The sequence below is a fragment of the Gorilla gorilla genome, chromosome 7 (genome assembly GCF_029281585.2).
Source record: "Gorilla gorilla gorilla isolate KB3781 chromosome 7, NHGRI_mGorGor1-v2.1_pri, whole genome shotgun sequence".
NCBI lineage: Eukaryota > Metazoa > Chordata > Mammalia > Primates > Hominidae > Gorilla > Gorilla gorilla.
Window position 1 is genome coordinate 79,752,556 of NC_073231.2, and position 20,470 is coordinate 79,773,025.

General features: G+C 52.1%; 1 protein-coding gene across 16 annotated transcripts in view; it reads left to right on the top strand.

Annotated features, from left to right (window-relative positions):
* The window catches only part of ANK1 (ankyrin 1), a 243,258-nt gene that overhangs the window by 186,208 nt on the left and 36,580 nt on the right, over positions 1 to 20,470 (top strand). For 8 of the 16 annotated variants that reach the window (XM_063709306.1, XM_019032639.4, XM_019032640.4 and 5 more), the window contains exons 17-34: positions 1,130 to 1,327; positions 3,864 to 3,962; positions 5,632 to 5,730; positions 5,965 to 6,063; positions 7,948 to 8,040; positions 8,470 to 8,542; positions 9,638 to 9,661; positions 10,544 to 10,640; positions 11,974 to 12,052; positions 13,322 to 13,419; positions 13,508 to 13,732; positions 14,764 to 14,918; positions 15,279 to 15,490; positions 15,980 to 16,184; positions 16,866 to 16,962; positions 17,191 to 17,419; positions 19,462 to 19,587; positions 19,715 to 19,834. In XM_063709306.1, the coding sequence (XP_063565376.1) occupies positions 1,130 to 1,327; positions 3,864 to 3,962; positions 5,632 to 5,730; positions 5,965 to 6,063; positions 7,948 to 8,040; positions 8,470 to 8,542; positions 9,638 to 9,661; positions 10,544 to 10,640; positions 11,974 to 12,052; positions 13,322 to 13,419; positions 13,508 to 13,732; positions 14,764 to 14,918; positions 15,279 to 15,490; positions 15,980 to 16,184; positions 16,866 to 16,962; positions 17,191 to 17,419; positions 19,462 to 19,587; positions 19,715 to 19,834 (2,328 nt within the window). The remainder of the gene's footprint in view (positions 1 to 1,129; positions 1,328 to 3,863; positions 3,963 to 5,631; positions 5,731 to 5,964; positions 6,064 to 7,947; positions 8,041 to 8,469; positions 8,543 to 9,637; positions 9,662 to 10,543; positions 10,641 to 11,973; positions 12,053 to 13,321; positions 13,420 to 13,507; positions 13,733 to 14,763; positions 14,919 to 15,278; positions 15,491 to 15,979; positions 16,185 to 16,865; positions 16,963 to 17,190; positions 17,420 to 19,461; positions 19,588 to 19,714; positions 19,835 to 20,470) is intronic. The other 8 variants (XM_055349209.2, XM_055349211.2, XM_055349212.2 and 5 more) reach the window with 1 other exon arrangement.

The window sequence follows — 20,470 nt, forward strand, 5'->3', positions numbered from 1 at the left end:
GCTATCAATAATAATAATAAAAACAAAAATTGGCTGAATAAACAGTGCACAGTGACATCATTGATTTACTTTTGAGGCAAGCTCCTTCATCTCATTGTGCAATTATAATGTCTTGCAAACCAGTGCACTGCAAAACCATGACACACAGGTGCATTACTTTTTAAAATTTTTATGTGTAGAGACAGGGTCTTACTCTGCTCCAGGCCATAGTGCAGTGGTACGATCAGAGCTCATTGCAGTCTCCAACTCCTTAGCTCAAGCCATCTTCCCACCTCAGCTTCCTGAGTAGCTACAGCATGCACCACCATGCCCAGTTAATTTTTTACTTTTTTTGTAGAGATAGGGTCTAGCTATGTTGCCCAGGCTGGTCTCAAACTCCTGGCCTCAAGTGTTGCTCACACCTCAGCCTCCCAAAGTGTTGGGAATACAGGCATGAACACTGTGCCCTGCCAACTTTTTATATCTTAATTTTGGAACATACCTTCACGTATAGTATCACGTTTGATCCACCTAATAACTTCGAGAAATGAACAAGATAGATGCTATTATCCACTTTTCATGACTTAAAAGATACAGAAGGAAGTCTAGGTCATGGAACATCTTGCCCTGGGTCACACAGGTAGTTAACAGTGGAGTGAGGACTGTCCCACATCCTCAAGTCCCTTGCCAGGTGCATGTCCCTTAAACCACCCTGCCTAATGCCGGCAAGGCCCAGAGGGCAGCACTTGGCCCAGTTGCACTGGGAAAGAAAAGGGGCTGATGTTTCTTTTTCTTTATGAAATATTTGGGGTTTTCGGCTCTTATTGCAGGAAGCAAGAAATGAGAATCTTTCATTTCCTTACCCAGCCTTCCTGTTATTCTCTTCCTGTCCAGCAGTTTGTCAAAGCATAACAGAAAACAGATGGTGAAAAAAGATGGACATATAGAGGCTATGCAAGCCTGAGGAGCTGTCTCCAAATCAAATGGATTTTGTTTGTTTGTTTGTTTACCTAAATTGCTCCTGGGTGATGCCAGCCCTGCTCACTGGGTGTCCAGCCGGCCAAGAACCAGACTCAGCCCCTGCTTGTGTGTTGATATTGTCAGCCCAGCATTCCTGTAACCAGGCTCTGGGCGGCTTCTTCTGTTTCAGAATGGCTACACCCCTTTGCACATCGCTGCCAAGCAGAACCAGGTGGAGGTGGCCCGTAGTCTGCTGCAGTATGGGGGCTCAGCAAACGCCGAGTCGGTGCAAGGTGTGACGCCCCTTCACCTGGCCGCCCAGGAGGGCCACGCAGAGATGGTGGCTCTGCTGCTCTCGAAACAAGCCAATGGCAACCTGGGGAACAAGGTAGGCATGGCGTCTTCGGATCTGCCCTGGAGTGCTGGATAACAACGTGTGGTGTCTTCATATTGAGCATCTATGTGTGCCCAGGTTCTGAGTTAGGGGTGTGTGTGTGTAATCCTTGGAACAGCCCTGCGTACATTTCAACTTCATTTTATAAATGAATAAACAGAGTCAGAAAGGTTGCTTATTCCCAAGGTGGCAGGATTCTGAGCCTTTCTGATGCCAAAGCCTTTGCCGATCTTTCTAAACAGATTGACCTAAGGATCTGCAGAAAGATCAATATTAAAATCCATAATAAACTTTCCCAAATATAGGCCGGTGCCTACCTTCAGGAGTGCATTCTGTCATTTGGGACTAAATATTCTATGTTCCGTGGGGGAAAGATATTTTTAAAAATACTGACCTATACACTAGGAGTTCTCACTCTAGCAACAATAGGTGTGTGAGGATAAAGCCTTCTAAAATTGCTCACACATCTGGGGAGGAAGGGCGCGTGAGCAGTTTTCTGGGTGAAGCATTCATAATGTTTCTCAGCTTCTCAAAGGAATGTGTGACCCAAAAAAAAAGACTAAAAATCACTTCTTTTTTAAATAACAGTTTTATCGAAATGTAATTCACCTAGAAGTCACCCTTTCAAACTCTACAATTTAATGTTTTTTAGTATTTTTACAGAATTCAGCAGCCTATGATCTAACTCTAGAACACTTTCATCACTCCGAAAGGAAACCCCGTACCCGTTAGCAGTCACTTCTCATTTCCCCCAGAGCCCCCGGTCCTTCACAACTGCAAATCTTTCAGTCTCTAGGAATTTGCCTGTTCTGGACATTTCATATACGTGGAACCATGCAATGTGAAGAACCACTTCTTTGATGATAAATTCACATAGCACACATTCAGAAAGGCAAGCATTTTCAGGGCAACTTAAGATTTCTTAAAAACCTATAGATTTTGTATAAAATCTGGCACATTTTGTACAAAATCTGGCACATTTTGTACAAATTTGAACAATTGACCCCCAATGAGGGAACCATTCTGGTAGGACCATTATATTCATTATATCTCATGGCATTCTGGGTTCCTTCACTGCCCCACTTAATGTGAGCTTTGCAAGGAGACCGTAAGGTGACTGGAAACCCACTCTGTCATCCGCACGCCACCCTCACGAGGCAGATTATTGGTGTTAGCTCAAGAATGAGGCAGAGCGCCCGCCTGAGAGGCTGACACAGTCACTCCTCAACCGAGGGCTGTTCTCATTGGAGCCACCCCCGCCTGCCTGCAGGAGGGGCCCACCTGCTTTGGCTGCAGCAGTGTGTGGTGGGGCGTCATGACTGCCCACAAGCCTCTGGGCAGCCTGCGGGGTGTGCAGAAGGCAGAGGAGGGCAAGTGGAATCCTGTAGAGGGGACACAGTCTGTGCCTGCAGAGAAATCCGTTTTGTTGGTCCCACGTTAGCAAAGTGTATTGAGGCAAAGTCCAGGGGAGAGAAGACTTTTCGGACATTTTCATGTGGGTGCCCACATATCAAACAACATCTCTGATACCTTACTGCCTTCCTGACGAAGCTGTGATGCCACCTGCAAGAATATGGTCCGTTCAATCCTGGCGGGATGCTCTGCCCTCTTGACCATGCCAGCACTGGCTGTGCAGTGATAACAGTATGGTACATTATTTATTTATTTATTTAAGATGGAGTCTTGCTCTGTCACCTAGGCTGAAGTGCAGTAGTGCAATCTTGGCTCACTGCAACCTCTGCCTCCCAGGTTCAAGTGATTCTCCTGCCTCAGCCACCCAAGTAGCTGGGATTACAGGCATGAGCCACCACGCCCTGCTTATTTTTGTATTTTTAGTAAAGATGGAGGTCTCACCATGTTGGCCAGGCTGGTCTCGAACTCCTGACCTCAGGTGATCCACCTGCCTCGGCCTTCCATAGTGCTGGGATGACAGACATGAGCCGCTGCGCCCAGCCATTTAAACAGCACTGTGTGCCTCTCAATGTGCTTCACCTGTGCTTTCTCCAGCGCTCCTCACCTTGCCCCTGAGATGGATCCATGATAACCCCTATTGTCTAGATTAGGAAACCAAGGCTACAGGGCTCTGAAATTCACCATGGAAATGGGGCATTCTTTACTGGGAAGTCCATAAAGCACCAATGATGGGAAAGTGCCATAAAGTTCATCTAGATCAGAAGTCAGCAAACTATGGGCCCGTGGGCCAAATCTGGTCCACCACTTGTTTGTGTAAATAAAGTTTTATTGGAACACAGCCATGCCCATTCATTTAAATGTTAGTCATACAGAGACATGGCCAAAAATATTGATGATCTGTCCCTTAACAGCAAAAGTTGCCAACCCCTGGTCTAGTGTAACCACTTTGCTTTTTAGATAAGGACATTGGGGCCCAGAACAAGAAGAGCTTTGCCTGGAGCCAAATAACTAGTTGGTGACTGCAAAGTCAGCTTCAGCTCCCAGACCTCAGAGCTCTTTCCTTGTGGCCTGGAATTCTTTACTTGCTAGAAAGTGATGAACATCTTTTTCTTTGCAGAGCGGACTCACTCCCCTCCATCTGGTAGCACAAGAAGGCCACGTTCCAGTGGCAGATGTGCTGATCAAACACGGCGTCATGGTGGACGCCACCACCCGGGTAAGGCAGTCAGCCGGAACTTCAGTCTGTGTGGACTCCTTGCTCACACTTCAGAATTGAATCTTCCACAGAGCTTTGAAACCCCAAAGACCCAGTGGGACATTCTTCTCTGCCACTTCCTAGGGCTGGCAGTGGAGTTTGAAAACACTACTCCTAATTACCTGACTTTCCCATTGGGGATTTTTTTAAAGTTTGCTAAACCTTTGAGCCTCTGCAGTGAGAAAGTGGGACGAATGTTTAATCATGACTCTAAGACCTGTCTAACATGAGTAGTTAGCATGTCAAAATGTCAAGTTTCCCCAGATCCACACAAAAGCTTAGCCCCTTTTCTTCCAGCACTTGGTTAAATCCAGCTCAACTTTCTTTGAACCTCTGGTGTGTGCAAGGAGCTATGTGAATGGAATCTGCCCTCGAGGTGTCTGCAGTTTGGTGTGGAGGTGATTGCTAGGGACAGGAAGGAAGAGCGTAATTTGATATTTACTCTTAAGAGAGGAGCTGGGAGCACAGAGTGCAGAGAGGGTGTTTTCAGTTGGTGCGAGGAGGTGGGCTTCATGGAAGAAGCCACATTTTGTTTCTTTTCCCCACAAGGGAACCATATTAAAAGGAAGGGACAGTGACAGTACCAGGAGCTCCGGCCCCCTCCAGAGTAGCACAGAAATGCCGGCAACAATGTTATGCTGAAGTCACCCTGAGAAAAGTCTGGAAATTGTGTTTTGTCTCCAACTGCCTGCAGCTTCCACAGCAATCTGCTTAAAATCCACGAATGTTCTGGATCTTTGAGGCTTCACTTGCGGGCCCTGTTTAGTCTTTTGGGGTCCTGCACAGAGAGACCCTGTCCTGTGGGTTAGAATGGCCTTGAGGACCCAAAAGCCATCCCATTATGGGGAGGACCTGTGCTTGGGTAGTCTCTGGAATCTGGCACCAGCTTCCCAGGACACTTGGGACCAAGGAGCTCAGAGGGCCTTGGCCTGCCGGCCCAAAATTCAGGAAGGCATTACCACAAAATTCAGCAGGACAGACTCCTTGAACAGCCCAGACTCACATGAGCGAATGTCCCAAGCCCTTGCATTTCAATAAGCAATGACCAGTTCTCATAAATTCCATCACACCACAGTCACTTGGACAGCCTTTTGGGGGTTTTTCAATGGGATTTCAGCTTTCTAATGGAAAAAGCCTGTTGTCATTGGAGTGACCATGACCCCACATCCCCATCTGCCCTCATCTCAGCACCCTTCCCAGGCCTGAAGGCTGTTTCTTCCTTCTTGAAATAGCTCCCCTGGGATTCTGTGATGCTGGTCTCTCAGGGTTTCCCTCCTCTTTTCTGCCTCTGCCTCACTCCTTCGGCCCCACTTTTCACCCTCCACTTTATTCTGGGGGACCTCACTCACCTCCAAAGCTCTCAGATCTCCCATGCACTGACGACCCCAGCATAGCCCTCTTCTCGCGGTTCAGTGTCCATTTTCCAGTTGCCCGCTTGACGTCTCCCCTTGGGTCTCCCACAAGCATCTCAGCCTGGTGGTCTCTGCCCAGCAGCAGCCATTCAGCTTGTCAATGTCAGCCTTCAAGGGGCTCCTGTCCATTCTCTCTTTGAATCAGCTGCTTTGGGAAGGATTTCATGTGATGCCCAGCTCAGGACAGCTCCGGTCACTCCTTCTCATCTGCTTTTCAGATGGGCTACACTCCCCTCCATGTGGCCAGTCACTATGGAAACATCAAGCTGGTGAAGTTTCTGCTGCAGCACCAGGCAGATGTCAATGCCAAGACCAAGGTACAGGGGTGCCCCAGCCCCGACTCCTGCACTGACCCTTCTCCATGTCACATCAGGGTAAAGCCAGAGCTGCTCTGGGAGCACTAGGGTTTTGACCATGGACCCTGAAGGAAGAAAGGGGGAAAATGCATTTCATTAATGTCCCACTTCGAAGATGGGCAGGCACTATCATGTGTAGGCAGGTCTCTGTCTAGTGGCTGGCTAACCCTGCCTAAATGTCTGCTCACTTTGCAGCTAGGATATAGCCCCCTGCACCAGGCGGCCCAGCAGGGACACACAGACATCGTGACTCTGCTTCTGAAAAACGGTGCTTCCCCAAACGAGGTCAGCTCGGTGAGTACACTCTCTCTCCTGAGTTTAGAAAACTGCTCCCCATGGCAGCAGCCCTGTGTGAACTCCCCTAACCGTAGAGGTTAATGCACGTGTCTGGGGCCTGGACGGGGCCGCAGCACCCTAAAGCCACAGCTACCTTGGGTACCCTGGGGATGGGGTGCTGTGATCAGTTCCTCTTTCTGGTGAATTGATCGTTTTCCTTTTAAGCACCATTTACCCTCCTCTTTTATGTTTATTAAAACATTCTTGAGTGTGAGTGCAGTGGCTTACACCTGTAATCACAGCACTTTGAGAGGCTAAGGTGGGAGGATTGCTTGAGGGCAGGAGTTCAAGACCAGCGTGGGCAACATAGTGAGTGCCTGAATCTACAAAAAAAAATTTTTTTTAATTATGTGGGTGTGGTGATACGTATTAGCTGTAGTCCCAGCTAATTGGGAGGCTGAAGTGGGAGGATAGCCTGAGTCCGGGAGGTCAAGGCTGCAGTGAGCTGTGATTGCGCCACTGCAGTTCAGTGTCCATTTTCCAGTTGCCCACTTGACATCCAGCCTGGAAGACAGAGCAAGACCTTGTGTCTTAAAATATATATATATATATATATATATATATATATATACACACACACACACACATATACATATATATATGCACACACACACATACATACCACATATATAAATACTTGTTGAAACCCATTCTAAAATACGTGAAACTGTTTTCAGTATGGTACAACTGAACATAATTAAATGTCCTGGGTGGTTCCTGATCTTTCAGGGCTCAAGGTTATCTTTAGTGACATCAGCAATCATCGTTCAGTGTGAGCTTCCTCATCTGACCATGTGGAAGTTCTGTGAAATTATCTCCGTGTCTGCTTCTATCTCTGAAATAATGTGGACCCTTGGCTGGGTGCAGTGGCTCATGCCTGTAATCCCAGCACTTTGGGAAGCCAAGGCAGGTGGATCACTTGAGGTCAGGAGTTCGAGACCAGCCCGGCCAACACTCCAGGGCGAAACCCTATCTCTACTAAAAATACAAAAAAAAAAAATTAGCCGAGTGAGGTGACAGGCACCTGTAGTCCCAGCTACTCGGGAGGCTGAGGCACAAGAACCACTTGACTCCAGGAGGCAGAGGTTACAGTGAGCCTAGATCACGCCACTGCACTTCAGCTTGGGTGACAGAATGAACTCTGTCTCACACACACACACAAAAGTGGACTCGATTGTAGATGGGGTTGCAGAAATTGCAACTGCAGCTGGGCTTGAATCTGAATGGAGCCCAAGGCACATCCTAGAAGTAGAGAAGTCAAAAGAAAAATCAAGCCTCAGTATCCATTTATGATCACATAGCTCTTCCTCTTTGAATCAAAGTAGAAAATATGCCCTTGCTGTATTTCTGGTGATTTGTGATTTCTGAGTATTCTGATTAGAGTTCATTGAAGTATATGGATTAATTCAACTATTTTAATACCCCATCACTGACACCCAAGAACAGACTTTGGGAGCAGCAAGCAGCCTCCCTCTGTCCTCATCTTCCTAAAATTGCATCTGGCAACTTCCTGACCTCCTTCCCAGTGGGTTCCCACTTAGCAGAGCCTGACTTCTCCTTGGGAGATTTCCTCTGCTGGGTTGCAAGGCCCCACACTTGACGCTGCAGATCAAAAGCACTGCTGCCCTCCCTCCTCCCACACCCGTCTCTGTGGGTGCTGCTGCTAACACACATCTAGGCACACACACGTGCAGGGATCTCTTTCTGGGCCCCACGGTGACGTCTGTCCACTCAGGTCCTCCTGAACAACTAGAAGGTGAACTCGATCTGTGTCTAGGGGGCCAGCCCCGCCTCCTAGACTCCATCCCCTGTCTGACTGCACCCGGGCTGCTCTTTCCCCAGGATGGAACCACACCTCTGGCCATAGCCAAGCGCTTGGGCTACATTTCTGTCACCGACGTGCTCAAGGTCGTCACGGATGAAACCAGTTTCGTGGTATGTCTGCCTCTCCCCCGCACCCACCCCAGACACACTCAGCCTGGCGCACAGGCGTGCCTGGGGTTACTCTGGAAGTGGGGTGCGTTCTGGGGCTCCGGGACGCGGGTCGGAGGCGCCGCGCCCGACGGGTGGGAGCTTGTCCTCCTTCCAGCGGGGCTGTGCTGCCACCTAGCGGCCCGAGGACTAGGGGCGGGACCAGCTTTCCGGGCAGCAGTGGAGTGGATGGGGTTTGGGGAGATGGGAAGCCAGTTTTCCCGGGTCCCATCCCCGTGGTTCCTGCCCGGCAGCTTCCAGGCTGAGCGCCTCATCCGTCTGTTTTTCTTCATTTGTGGGAAACCCCACAGGCATGACCAGGGAACCGCTGGGCTGGTAAAAAATGTGTGCGGCTCTAGTTTGGGTTGAATTATCTGCTTTTTCTCGTTTTAGTTAGTCAGTGATAAGCATCGAATGAGTTTCCCTGAGACAGTTGATGAGATCCTGGATGTCTCGGAAGATGAAGGTAAAGTTGGGGTAATGAGCTCAGGCTGGTGGGGACAGAGGGGCTCCGGGCACCCTCCAAGGGGGCTTCCTGCCACCTGCCGGCTTTGTCCGCTTACAACACGCCCAAGCACTGTAGATGGACACTGAAACTGGGGAGACCTGCTTTTTATAACTGTTGTCTACTATCACAAATACTGCTCTATTAATACTTAGGTGAGGGAACATTGACTAAATTTAAAATCCCATGAAGTTTCAAAAACACATGTATGTTTGCATAGATTATGGATGTGTATCAAATCGGAGCGTGGTTCTACTGAGATCAAGTCTCAGCACCATGAGGAACTGTAATAAAATTCTGCCTGGTTCTTTCTTTGTGCTTTGAACGAATACTAAGTGGATTATTCAAAATCTGTGAGAATGCCTTTTAAGCTGCACTTCTGACCACATAGTGGGTCAGTAGGTTTTGGGTTATTTCTGTGATTATGAAATTACTATAGTCTGGCTGGGTGCCTGGGTTCATGCCTGTAATCCCAGAACTTTGGGCAGCCGAGGTTGGAGGATTGCTTGAGGCTAGGAGTTCAAGACCAGCCTGGGCAATATAGGGAGACCCCCGTCTCTCCAAAAAATTAGACCTAAAAATTAGCAGGGTGTGGTGGTGCACATCTGTAGTCCCAGCTACTCCAGAGGCTGAGGTGGGAGGATTGCTTGAGTCCAGGAGCTTGAGGCTGCAGTGAGCTGTAATCACCCCACTGCACTCCAGCCAGGGTGACAGAGCAAGACCCTGTCTCTAAAAGAAAAAGAAAGAAATTACTGTAGTCTCAGCTTGTATGAACTACAGAATGCTTCTAGTATTTTTCCTACCCCCAGCAAACCTTATTTCATCACTAATTAGATGGGGATGTTGAGTAGTAGGATCCTCAACTCTGAGGATGTTGAATAGTGGGGTGGGCTGGATCAGCTCAGTGGTCCCTTCCATCTGGATAATTTCATGGTTGTATAACTTTGTCAACTAGAGAAGCAGAGCTTCTGGTGCTCCTTTGGATAATATATGCCTCTCGCTTTAACTGCCTTCAATGTGGTCCTTCTTTCAATTCTGCTCTCCTTTGCTTTCCAGGAACTGCTCATATAACTATAATGGGTATGAAACACTTTCTGTTTCCTGTGGTCTTTTCTCACTAGAGTGCATTTCACCCTAAGCAACCCTGATGCTCACTAATCCATTCCTGCTTTCCATCTTCCTCTGACAGCTAATAAGCTGGAGCCAGGAGCTCAGCTAAACCAGGGAATTCACACCCATGAGACCCATGCCTGGCGGGCACCTCCTGCCTGTCCATCTTTGTGTCTGTGCCCATGCCACCGTGTTTGTGATCATAACCGCATGAGCTGTTGTTCTTCCATTCCATCAGCTCCAGATCACAAGCCATGGTGCTCACTCCTGGGTGGCAATGAATGACCCCTCAAGGTCGAGGGCCGGGGCTCCAGCTCCAGTTGAAGCTAGGAGAGAGAAACAAAGAGGCAGTCAGAGGTGTAGGCAGCCGATTGACCCGTAGTTTGAAACTCTTTGTGATGGGCTTTGGAAGTAATGAGGTTTTGGCTGCCATGGTTACAAAAAATTCTCCAGCCCTTTGAAATGAGTGGGTCCAGTTCCACTGTAATTTATTCTTCTGTTGGTGTGGAGTGGAAAAGAGCAGTAGCAGTTCCTTCTTTGGTGCCATTGCACAGCTAAAAGGGCTGTTTTGAATTGGAACTAAGCGAACAAAGTTCTTTCTGGCTGTGTCTTTGGCCTCCTGCAAAGCCTCAGGCATCTAAGATGTCAGGAGCTGGCTGCCCTGCTCTCTATCCCAGAGCTGGAGGACCAGGACTGGGCAAAGACATTGCCCCCAGTCTCCTTGCAGCATCAAGACCTTCCCCACTCCTCAGGAGCAAGCCCCCAGAGGCGGAGCGGGAACAGAGCTTTTTTAAAAAAAGAGGGACTCTTCTTCCTCTACCCCGTCGCTCACTTGAGCTGTTGCTGTTTCAGGGGAAGAACTCATCGGCTTCAAGGCTGAGAGGCGGGATTCCAGGGATGTTGATGAAGAGAAGGAGCTGCTGGATTTTGTGCCGAAGCTAGACCAAGTGTGAGCAGTACTCCCGGGAAGGTCCCCGGGGGTGCCGAGATGCAACCCTGTGGCTCAGAGCAGGGATTCCAGAGGGAGGAAGGGCACAGCAGGCCAGGCGCTGGGCTCGCTGCCCGCAGAGAGAGACGGTTTGCACCTTAGGATGAGCTAGCTCTGCACCCTAGCCACTAGGGCAGGCGGAGGCCTCCCTCACACCATGCTGCCTGGACGCCTCTCTACTCCTCTTCCAGGCTCCCGTCCTCTCCCACCCAGGCTCCCATCCTCTCCCAGGCTCCCCTCATTCACAGCCTTATATCCACACCCCCTCTCCCTCTTATCCACACTCAACTTCTCATCCAAAAGTTGAGGAAGATGGCCGGGCGCGGTGGCTCACACCTGTAATCCCAGTACTTTGGGAGACTGAGGCAGGAGGATCACCTGAGGTCGGGAGTTCGTGACCAGCCTGACCAACATGGTGAAACCCTGTCTCTACTAAAAATACAAAAAAAATAGCTGAGTGTGGCAGCACGCATCTGTAGTCCCAGCTACTCGGGAGGCTGAGGCAGGAGAATTGCTTGAACCCGGGAGGCGGAGGTTGTAGTGAGCCAAGATCGCGCCACTGCACTCCAGCCTGGGCAACAAGAGCGAAACTCCATCTCAAAAAAAAAACAAAAATGTTGAGGAAGATTCACATTAGAAACTATTGCCAGGCTAAGCTCGAACTCTTGACTGTATACCTCTGCCCCTGAGGTATGTTAGGTACAAGCCAGGGGAGATCCAGGTCTGCCTGCCTGGACCACATTTCTCATTTCCCCCTGTGACTGCTGTGAGTTATCTCACTGTGGGGCACAGTGTACACAGGGACATTTTACAAAGCAATCTAATATCGACGACTTTGTAGAAACACTGAGCCCTACGTGTTTTCTGAAAAGATGGAAGTGTCCCATGAACAAGCAAGGAGTGAAACCACTGGGCCGTTTACTCCATTTGAATTTGCTGGACATCTGTTAGAAAGAAATACAGAGCTGTAACCCTGACCATAAGCAACTTATGGACTCATTTGGTGGGATCGAAATGCACACCAAGTGGTCATGTAGCAACACAGAAAGATATTTGTTAGCCAGAGCGAGGATTCTGTCAACAGGTTCTAAAGGTAGAGAAAGGGGTGACGAGTGCAGGTTGGAGTCATTGGGGAGGACTTCGTGGAGGAGGAGGTGGTCCTTCCACCAGGTTGTGAAGCGCAGTCAGGCTCCGGAGTGGAAAGCCGGAGGGAGAGGCTTGGAGGCAAGAGGAAGAGGAAGCTGTGTGCACATGTGGATCAGCCCTGTGATGTTCTGGTGTTCTTGGCACGCAGGGTGGAATCTCCAGCCATCCCCAGGATTCCCTGTGCCATGCCTGAGACAGTGATGCTCAGGTCAGAAGAGCAGGAGCAGGTGAGAAGCTCCTTCTCTGTGGTTTCCCCACATGGAGGGCATGAAAACCCTGGGACAGTGATTGTTGAGGGGTGGCCTGTACGTAGCACAATAGGCAGTAATAGCTCACATTGCCACTCACTGTCCAACTGGCATTCCACGCTTGGACGCCTCATAATGGTGCAACATTGGTGGCGCTGGGTGGGCGGCGTCTGGGAGAGATGGTTAGATGGGGCCCTTTCCTGTGGTGGCGCAGTCCTTGGATGCAGCCCAGGACAGCAGCAGTGAGAAACCAGTGGGTCCTTGACCAGCCCACTGTCTTCAACTCTTGGCCTAGGGTAGGAACTCCAGCCAGCAGATGTTTACTGGATTCCTGCTGTGCACCCCGGACAGGCTCAGGCAGGAGGGCTGGACACCTGCCTCCTGGGAGCCGGGGCCCAACCAGAAAGAGTGGACTCGGACGCATGAACCCAGTTAGCACAGAACCAGGAGGGAGAGCGGGGGAGTGCTCCACTGTGTGGTGTGAGTGCTCGCAGAGTGCAGAGCAGGGAGGCCCTAACCAGCCCCAAGGTGGCTGGGAGCATCTGTGGAGGAGGTGAGACATGGGGAGTGGAGAGGATTAGATCAACAAGGGCGATGGACAAGGACGTTCTGGACCGGGGGAAAAGCAAACATGAAGATCTAGAGAGCAGCAAGGCTAGGTTCAGGTGCTGCTGGCTGTGCCAGGGCAGCCTGGCATCCCTGTAGTTGCAGCGTTACCCTAAGGCAAGTCCCCGTTGCACAGGTGAGGAGGCAGGAAGCCCCACAAGGGCAGGAGTCTGTTGTGCTCACCTCGTGGGCTCCAAATGTCCACAGGGCAGATAGTCCGCCCACAGCTAACTGGCGAGGCGGTCACGGTGCTGGGATGCAGTGCCCACCCTAGAGGAAGTTGGCCTGCTGAGGGCAGGGCCCCCCATGGGCAGAGCTGGAGAGAAGGGGGTGGGTCTGCAGCAGGTGCAGCGGGCCTGGGGCCTGGAGCCAGACTGAACAGTGAGGACTGGCTCCACCCATTCCAAGGCTCTGTCCCAGGGTCTTGAGCCAAGGAGAGGCGTGGAGGTGGGAGGAAGCTCGTGCTTCCTTTTAGACCTCAGGACGGCCTTGTCTGACAGGGCGGTGGGGTCCCGTGGGAGCACTTTCTCCACGTGGCACCTGGTTTCTAGCGGCAAGGCTCTTCCAAGCCTCCACGCCCTGGCACGGCATCCAGCCGGCCCGGGAGGAGGTGGGACAGGAGGACCCTTTCTCTCTCCTCAGGCATCTAAAGAGTATGATGAGGACTCCCTCATCCCCAGCAGCCCGGCCACCGAGACCTCAGACAACATCAGCCCGGTGGCCAGCCCGGTGCATACAGGGTGAGTGGCGGGCGCAGGGCTCGGGGACTCCTGTCTCCATCTCCGAGAGGGGATGCAGAAGCCCAACGTGCATCTGCCCCACTCCTAGGTTTCTGGTGAGCTTCATGGTTGACGCCCGGGGTGGTTCCATGAGAGGAAGTCGCCACAACGGCCTGCGAGTGGTGATCCCACCACGGACGTGCGCAGCGCCCACCCGCATCACCTGCCGCCTGGTCAAGCCCCAGAAGCTCAGCACGCCACCCCCACTGGCCGAGGAGGAGGGCCTGGCCAGCAGGATCATAGCGCTGGGGCCCACGGGGGTACAGTTCCTGAGGTGAGCGTGCGCGGGCAGCCCGTGTCCTCCCCTGTCCCTGTGCCACGGAGGCCACGCCATTTCCATCTGTCCTGACGGGGAAACAGAACTGGGTGCCCCTCCCCTTTCCCTGACTTTTCCTGACACACGAAGGTGTCCATAGCCCTGAGAGGGCTTACAACTCTCAGATCTCAGGTCGGGCACGATAGCTCACGCCTGTAATCTCAGTGCTTTGGGAGGCTGAAGTGAGAGCATCGCTTGAGGCCAGGAGTTCGAGACCAGCCTGGAAAACATAGCAAGACCCCGTAGTTGTAAAAAATAAAAAGCAAAACCAAAAAAACAACTCTTAAATATTGTGTGACACTAGAGACAAGGCCGCTCTGAAGCCTGAGGGTCTGACCTTTTATGCACTGAGAGTTCCCAGGAAGACGGCCTCCCTGGCCATTTCCCCTGAGGACGAGGGAAGTACCCGGCTCCAGAGGCCTGTGCTCCACTCCCCTGAAGCAACCTGGGCTCCTCCTGGAGCTTTGCTGCCCCTCAGGCACCATGGGTGTGATGTGGGGACAGGCCTGACCAGGAGGCCCTGCCTTCTACCTCTGTCCACCCTCCTGGCCCCTCAGAGCGGTCACCACCATTTGCAAAGCAGCAAGTTTTCTCGTTGACGTTTCTTTGTCCTCAAAGTGTCCCTCTGAAGGAAATGTCATTATGGCCAGTTGATAGATGAGGTCACCCGTCTAGGGATGTCAGGTGGATTTTTGGAATCAGGTGCAAGGACAGGATCTTTAGGTCGTAGGAGAAGAGCCCGCATGAAATGAGACTGGCCCTGCCCTCACTGTCACTGCAGGCCTGGCAGGGAGCAAGCGGGGCCATGGGAAGCCCTGGGGAACCTCCCCATGGGTCTGGTCCACTTAGAGACCTGCCTGCAGGTGGGGCCTCCACGTGGCTGCGGAAGTGCCTTATCCATCTGGGTGGGAGCCAGCAGCCCCATCCCTCCCTGTGCCCCGCCTGCCTTGTATGAGCACCTCCCCACCACCACTGTGTCCTTGCCTCAGCCCTGTAATCGTGGAGATCCCGCACTTTGCCTCCCATGGCCGTGGAGACCGCGAGCTCGTGGTTCTGAGGAGCGAAAACGGCTCCGTGTGGAAGGAGCACAGGAGCCGCTATGGAGAGAGCTACCTGGATCAGATCCTCAACGGGATGGACGAAGGTAGGGGCGGGGGATCCCAGGGCTGGGTCCCCTCCTTGCGGAAGAGGGGTTTGAGTTGCACCTTAAAGGTGGTCTTTGAGGGCCACCTGAAGTTTAGGAAGCCCCAAGAGGCTGGGAATGGCCTGGTGTGGACAAGCCCTGGGTCCCCAGGATGTGTGAGGGGATGCTCAGCGGCTGCCTGCAGCCGCATCTGCTCTGCTGGGCCTCTGGGCCTGGGCACTTCTTCTGGCCACTATGCCGCCCGGCACCTGGGGAGGGTGTGTGCACTGGGTCTTGGGGACAGGGAGACTCTGGGGCCCCTGGAAGTCCTGAACCTGTGCCTGATGTGACCGGGGTGGTGGCCTGTGTGTGTGATTCCAGAGCTGGGGAGCCTGGAGGAGCTGGAGAAGAAGAGGGTGTGCCGAATCATCACCACCGACTTCCCGCTGTACTTCGTGATCATGTCACGGCTCTGCCAGGACTACGACACCATCGGTCCCGAAGGGGGCTCCCTGAAGAGCAAGCTGGTGCCCCTGGTACAGGCAACGTTCCCGGAGAATGCCGTCACCAAGAGAGTGAAGCTGGCTCTGCAGGTGACAGCCCTCCTCCCCGCCAGGTCCTGGGGGTAGACTGAACTCCAGGCCTCCGGGAAGGCCACCCTCTTCCCCAGGACATCCCCACACTTTTGTCTGGTGCTTTGAAATGCCACAGTGGAGATCTGAGTTTAAAGCTCAAAGGAGAGTTGAGTGGGAAGGGGTGAGGTGGAAGCTCCCTGATAAGTTGCAGAACCCCTGGTAACCCATCAAGCTGCACGGCCCGGTCTGTGCAGCATGCAGGAACCGCATGACCTCTGGGAGTTGACTGTGGTGCTAGCAAAGATGCACCAGCCCTGGGAGTAAGAAGCAGAGGAGAAGGGGAGAAAGGGCTCAGGAAGGCAAGCTCCACCGTGTCAGTTCTGTGGTCCAACAGCAGGGCGGGACCCCGTGCACTGACGGCCACTCTCACCAGGCATGGAGCTGCCTCCCGTCTGACTAGCCCCTCTCCTGCTTGGGCCTGAGTGTCCTGCCTCTGTCATTTCACAGGCCCAGCCTGTCCCGGATGAGCTTGTCACTAAGCTCCTGGGCAACCAGGCCACATTCAGCCCCATTGTCACCGTGGAACCCCGGCGCCGGAAGTTCCACCGCCCCATTGGGCTTCGGATCCCACTACCTCCTTCCTGGACCGACAACCCGAGGGACAGCGGGGAGGGAGACACCACCAGCCTGCGCCTGCTTTGCAGCGTCATTGGTGAGAGGGGCCCCTGCCTCAGACTTCTGTTCTCGGCTGCTGCAGTGCGTCTGGAACACAGTAGGGGGGTGACTCGAGAAGGCGAGGCCAGCAATCCCCTTAGTTTTTGTTGACTTCCCCGGGAGTGAGGTGCTCTTCCAAGAGATGGAAGGATGATGCATCTGCATAAAAGTCCATGCCCATGTGGTGACTCACGCCTGTAATCCCAGCACTTTGGGAGGCCAAGGTGGGTGGATCACCTGAGGTCAAGAGTTCGAGACATGGAGAAACCCCGTCTCTACTAAAAATACAAAACTTAGCCAGGCATGGTGGCGTGCACCTGTAAACCCAGCTACTCCAGAGGCTGAGGCAGGAGAATTGCTTGAACCTGGGAGGCAGAGGTTGCAGTGAGCCGAGATCATTCCACTACACTGCAGCCTGGGCAACAAGCATGAAACGCCATCTCAAAAAAAAAAAAAAAAAAAAGTCCATGCCCCTGGGGAAGAACCCTGCAAGCCCTAGGAGGAGGGGCATGCAGGTTGCTAGGAGGAAGAGCAGTGGGGTGAGGGTAGGGTGCCCAGGGCTGCAGACAAAGTGAGCTTCACCCAGTCTCACCTTGCACACCAGGGCCTTAGCATTTTAGTAAGCTCCATGCTTACATCCTGAAGACTGTCCCCAGCCCCATTTCTGCCGCTGTTACAGGAGGAACAGACCAAGCCCAGTGGGAAGACATAACAGGAACCACCAAACTTGTATATGCCAACGAGTGCGCCAACTTCACCACCAATGTCTCCGCCAGGTGAGATGAGGCCAGCCCAGCCCAGTATTGTGTGGGCCGTCCTCAGGCTCTATGCTGCCATCCAGGCCTGAGGCTGAGGCTCCCTCACTGTCCCCTCCACGTGGAAGCCTCCGTGACCACAGGTGTGGCAATAGTAGCCATGGTATGGCTCACGGGCTGCTCCCGTCTGGATGGAAAGGATGCTCTCTGTTGGGCACTTGGGAACACATAACTCGCCCTACTTTTTAGGTTTTGGCTGTCGGACTGTCCTCGGACCGCTGAGGCTGTGAACTTTGCCACCCTGCTGTACAAAGAGCTCACTGCAGTGCCCTACATGGCCAAATTCGTCATCTTTGCCAAGATGAATGACCCCCGAGAGGGGCGCCTGCGCTGCTACTGCATGACAGATGATAAAGTGGACAAGACCCTGGAGCAGCATGAGAACTTCGTGGAGGTGGCCCGGAGCAGGGACATAGAGGTAACAGGGCTGGGCCCTGCACCGCCTCTGGGACAAACCGTCCTGCCGTTTTCTCCAGAACACCATTGCCAGGTGCAGGCGGGCAGTCCTCCCTCTGTAGACGAGGGGCTCCACAGCTGTCTGTCTTTGAGACCCCTCTTGAGAAGCATCTTAGAGAAGCTTCAGGAAAGGAGAGAGATGCCACCATGCATATCTCAGAGGAAGCTGCAGGCTTTTGGTCCAGTGATCTATGAAAAGAGTTGGCATTTGCCGAAGGTCTTGTGCACCAGGGACTATTAAGAGTGCTGGCCATGCCGGGCGCGGTGGCTCACGCCTTTCATCTCAACACTTTGAGAGGCCAAGGCGGGTGGATCACCTGAGGTCAGGAGTTTGAGACCAGCCTGGCCAACATGGTGAAACCCTGTCTCTACTAAAAATACAAAAATTAGCCGGGCGTGATGGCACGTGCCTGTAATCCCAGCTACTCGGGTGGCTGAGATAGGAGAATCACTTGAACCCGGGAGGCAGAGGTTGCAGTGAGGCAAGATCGCACTGTTGCCCTCCAGCCTGGGTGACAGAGCAAGACTCTATTTAAAAAAAAAAAAAAAAAGTGCTAGCCAGCTGGGTATGGTGGTGGGAGCAGGAAACAAAACAAAAAACAAACAAATAAAAGTGCTGGCCAGGCTCAGTGGCTCACGCCTATAATCCCAACACTTTGGAAGGCTGAGGCAGGAGGATCGCTTTGAGCCCAGGAGTTTGAGACCAGTCTGGACAACATAGTGAGACACCATCTCTATTAAATAACTAAAAGTGCTTTTCTTGCATAATCTCATTTAATTCTCATATTTATGGGTACCTTTATTATCCCTTATTTGTGTATTAAGAAACTGAGGCTGAGAGGTTAAGTAACTTGCCAATGGTCACACAGCTAAGTGAGTGGTGGAGACGGGATTTATCCAGGTCAACTCTGGCCCCAGAGTCTACACTATGACCTGCTGTGCTAGGGTTTCAGTAGCACCCAGGTGAGGAGGCAGAGGAAAGGGCTCGACAGATAATGTGAAGAGTGAAGGCATGGGGGCTAGGTCTGAACCAGTTACCGATCCTAAGAGACCCACTTGGGTTAAGATGTGTAGTAAGCCAGCAGTGATCTAATCCTCAGAATCTGCACTGAGTTTTCCTGGGGAAGGCTGAGGGCCCCGGAGAACAAGTGCAGGACTAGAACCTTGGTTCTAATCCTGTCTTAGGCACTAACGAGGCAAACCGGTTTTTCTCTTTCAGCCTCAATTTTTTCAACTGTCAAATGAATTAGTGATAACTTCTCAGTTGAAAGCTCACCCATAACAATGAGTGAGATTAAAATAGAGCAAGTGCTTTCCAGCTCTTCTCATGAACAAAGCATCTTTGGACAGACATAAAAACAGAACCTTGGTTTTATTTTTAGAAACAGGATCTCAGTCTGTTGCCCAGGCTGGAGTGCAGTTGTGACATCATAGCCCACTGCAGCCTTAAACTCCTGGCCTCCAGTGGTCCTCCTGACTCAGCATCCCAAGTAGCTGGGACTACAGGCACATGCCACCACACCTGGCTAATTTTTTTAAAAAAATTTGTAAAGATGAGGATCTCCTATGTTGCCCAGGCTGGTCTCAAACTCCTGAACTTAAGCAATCTTCCCACTTTGGCCTTCTAAAGTGGAGGGATTACAGGCGTGAGCCACCGTGCCCAGCCCAGAACCAGGGTTTGTTGTTGTTGTTGTTTTCAGAAGCTATGTTATGATATTCAAGTGAAGTTTTGGAATACTTGGTAGCAATTCCCATCAACATCTCAGGGATATTTGAAGATCCCTACATATTACAAAATCTGTTGAAGTCGGGAAGCATGCCTCATTGATCACAATTTTGGAAATAAAACCTTTCCCAAAACAAACAGTGGATTTCTCAGCACACACCCGCATGCCTCTTGCTGAGGCAGGGTGTGTCTTGGAGAGGGAAGGACCGAAGGTGGAAAGAGGGACATCTGGGCCCTTCTCTCCCTGACAAGCTGTATCTGCTTTTCCTCTCCTGCAGGTGTTGGAAGGAATGTCCCTGTTTGCAGAACTCTCTGGGAACCTGGTGCCTGTGAAGAAAGCTGCCCAGCAGCGGAGCTTCCACTTCCAGTCATTTCGGGAGAACCGTCTGGCCATGCCTGTAAAGGTGCCGGCACCCTCTGGCTGACTTCTCCTCTGGGTCTAGAAAGTTGGGGAGGCAGAATTCTCTAAACCAGACAGCCGGGTGGCCTAGAAAAGGGCCCCTGAATTCTCCTTTGTGTGATTGAGTTTAGGTGAGGGACAGCAGTCGAGAGCCGGGAGGGTCCCTGTCGTTTCTGCGCAAGGCGATGAAGTACGAGGACACCCAGCACATTCTCTGCCACCTGAACATCACCATGCCCCCCTGCGCCAAGGTGAGCTGGCACCTGCCGAGGAGCCTTGGCCCGAGACGGGTTCCCTGTAGGAGGTCCCCAAACAGACCCCAGGTCCAGCACTTCCAAGGGGCTTCTTCCTGGTGGAACCTTAGATTCCCCCGAGGCATGCAAAGGTGCTGAGCTCTCCTCCACATGCTCATGTTGTGGCCTGGCGGGGAGACCATGCCCTGGCCCTGTCTGCAATTTGCAGTGCAGTGCTGGTCATGTGACAGGAAGAACAAATGTTGGTATCAGATGGTGATGGGCACATTCACGCTGTGGACCCTGGGCTCCCTAGGTGTGAAAGTGACAAGGGGCCCTAAGGGCATCTGCCTCGGTGTCCCTGGCCCCAGGCCTCTGAGGTTCACGCCAAGGAGAGCTGCTAAGGTCTCCCAGCCCCTGCACGGCTTCTCTCAGGCCACTTTTTCATCTACCTGCTTATCTTCCCAGGGTGCTAGGCCCTCACAGAAGGGAAGCCTGGTGTCCTCAGCCACTGCAAACACCCAGGGTTTTGAGCTCAGCAAAGGAGTCTTGGCCACGTATGTTCATTTGTCGATACCTGTAAGAGTATCCCAGTCACCACCTCTGCTAGGGACTTTGGAGGGATCATACGTCTCCAGACCGTCTCCGTGGTTT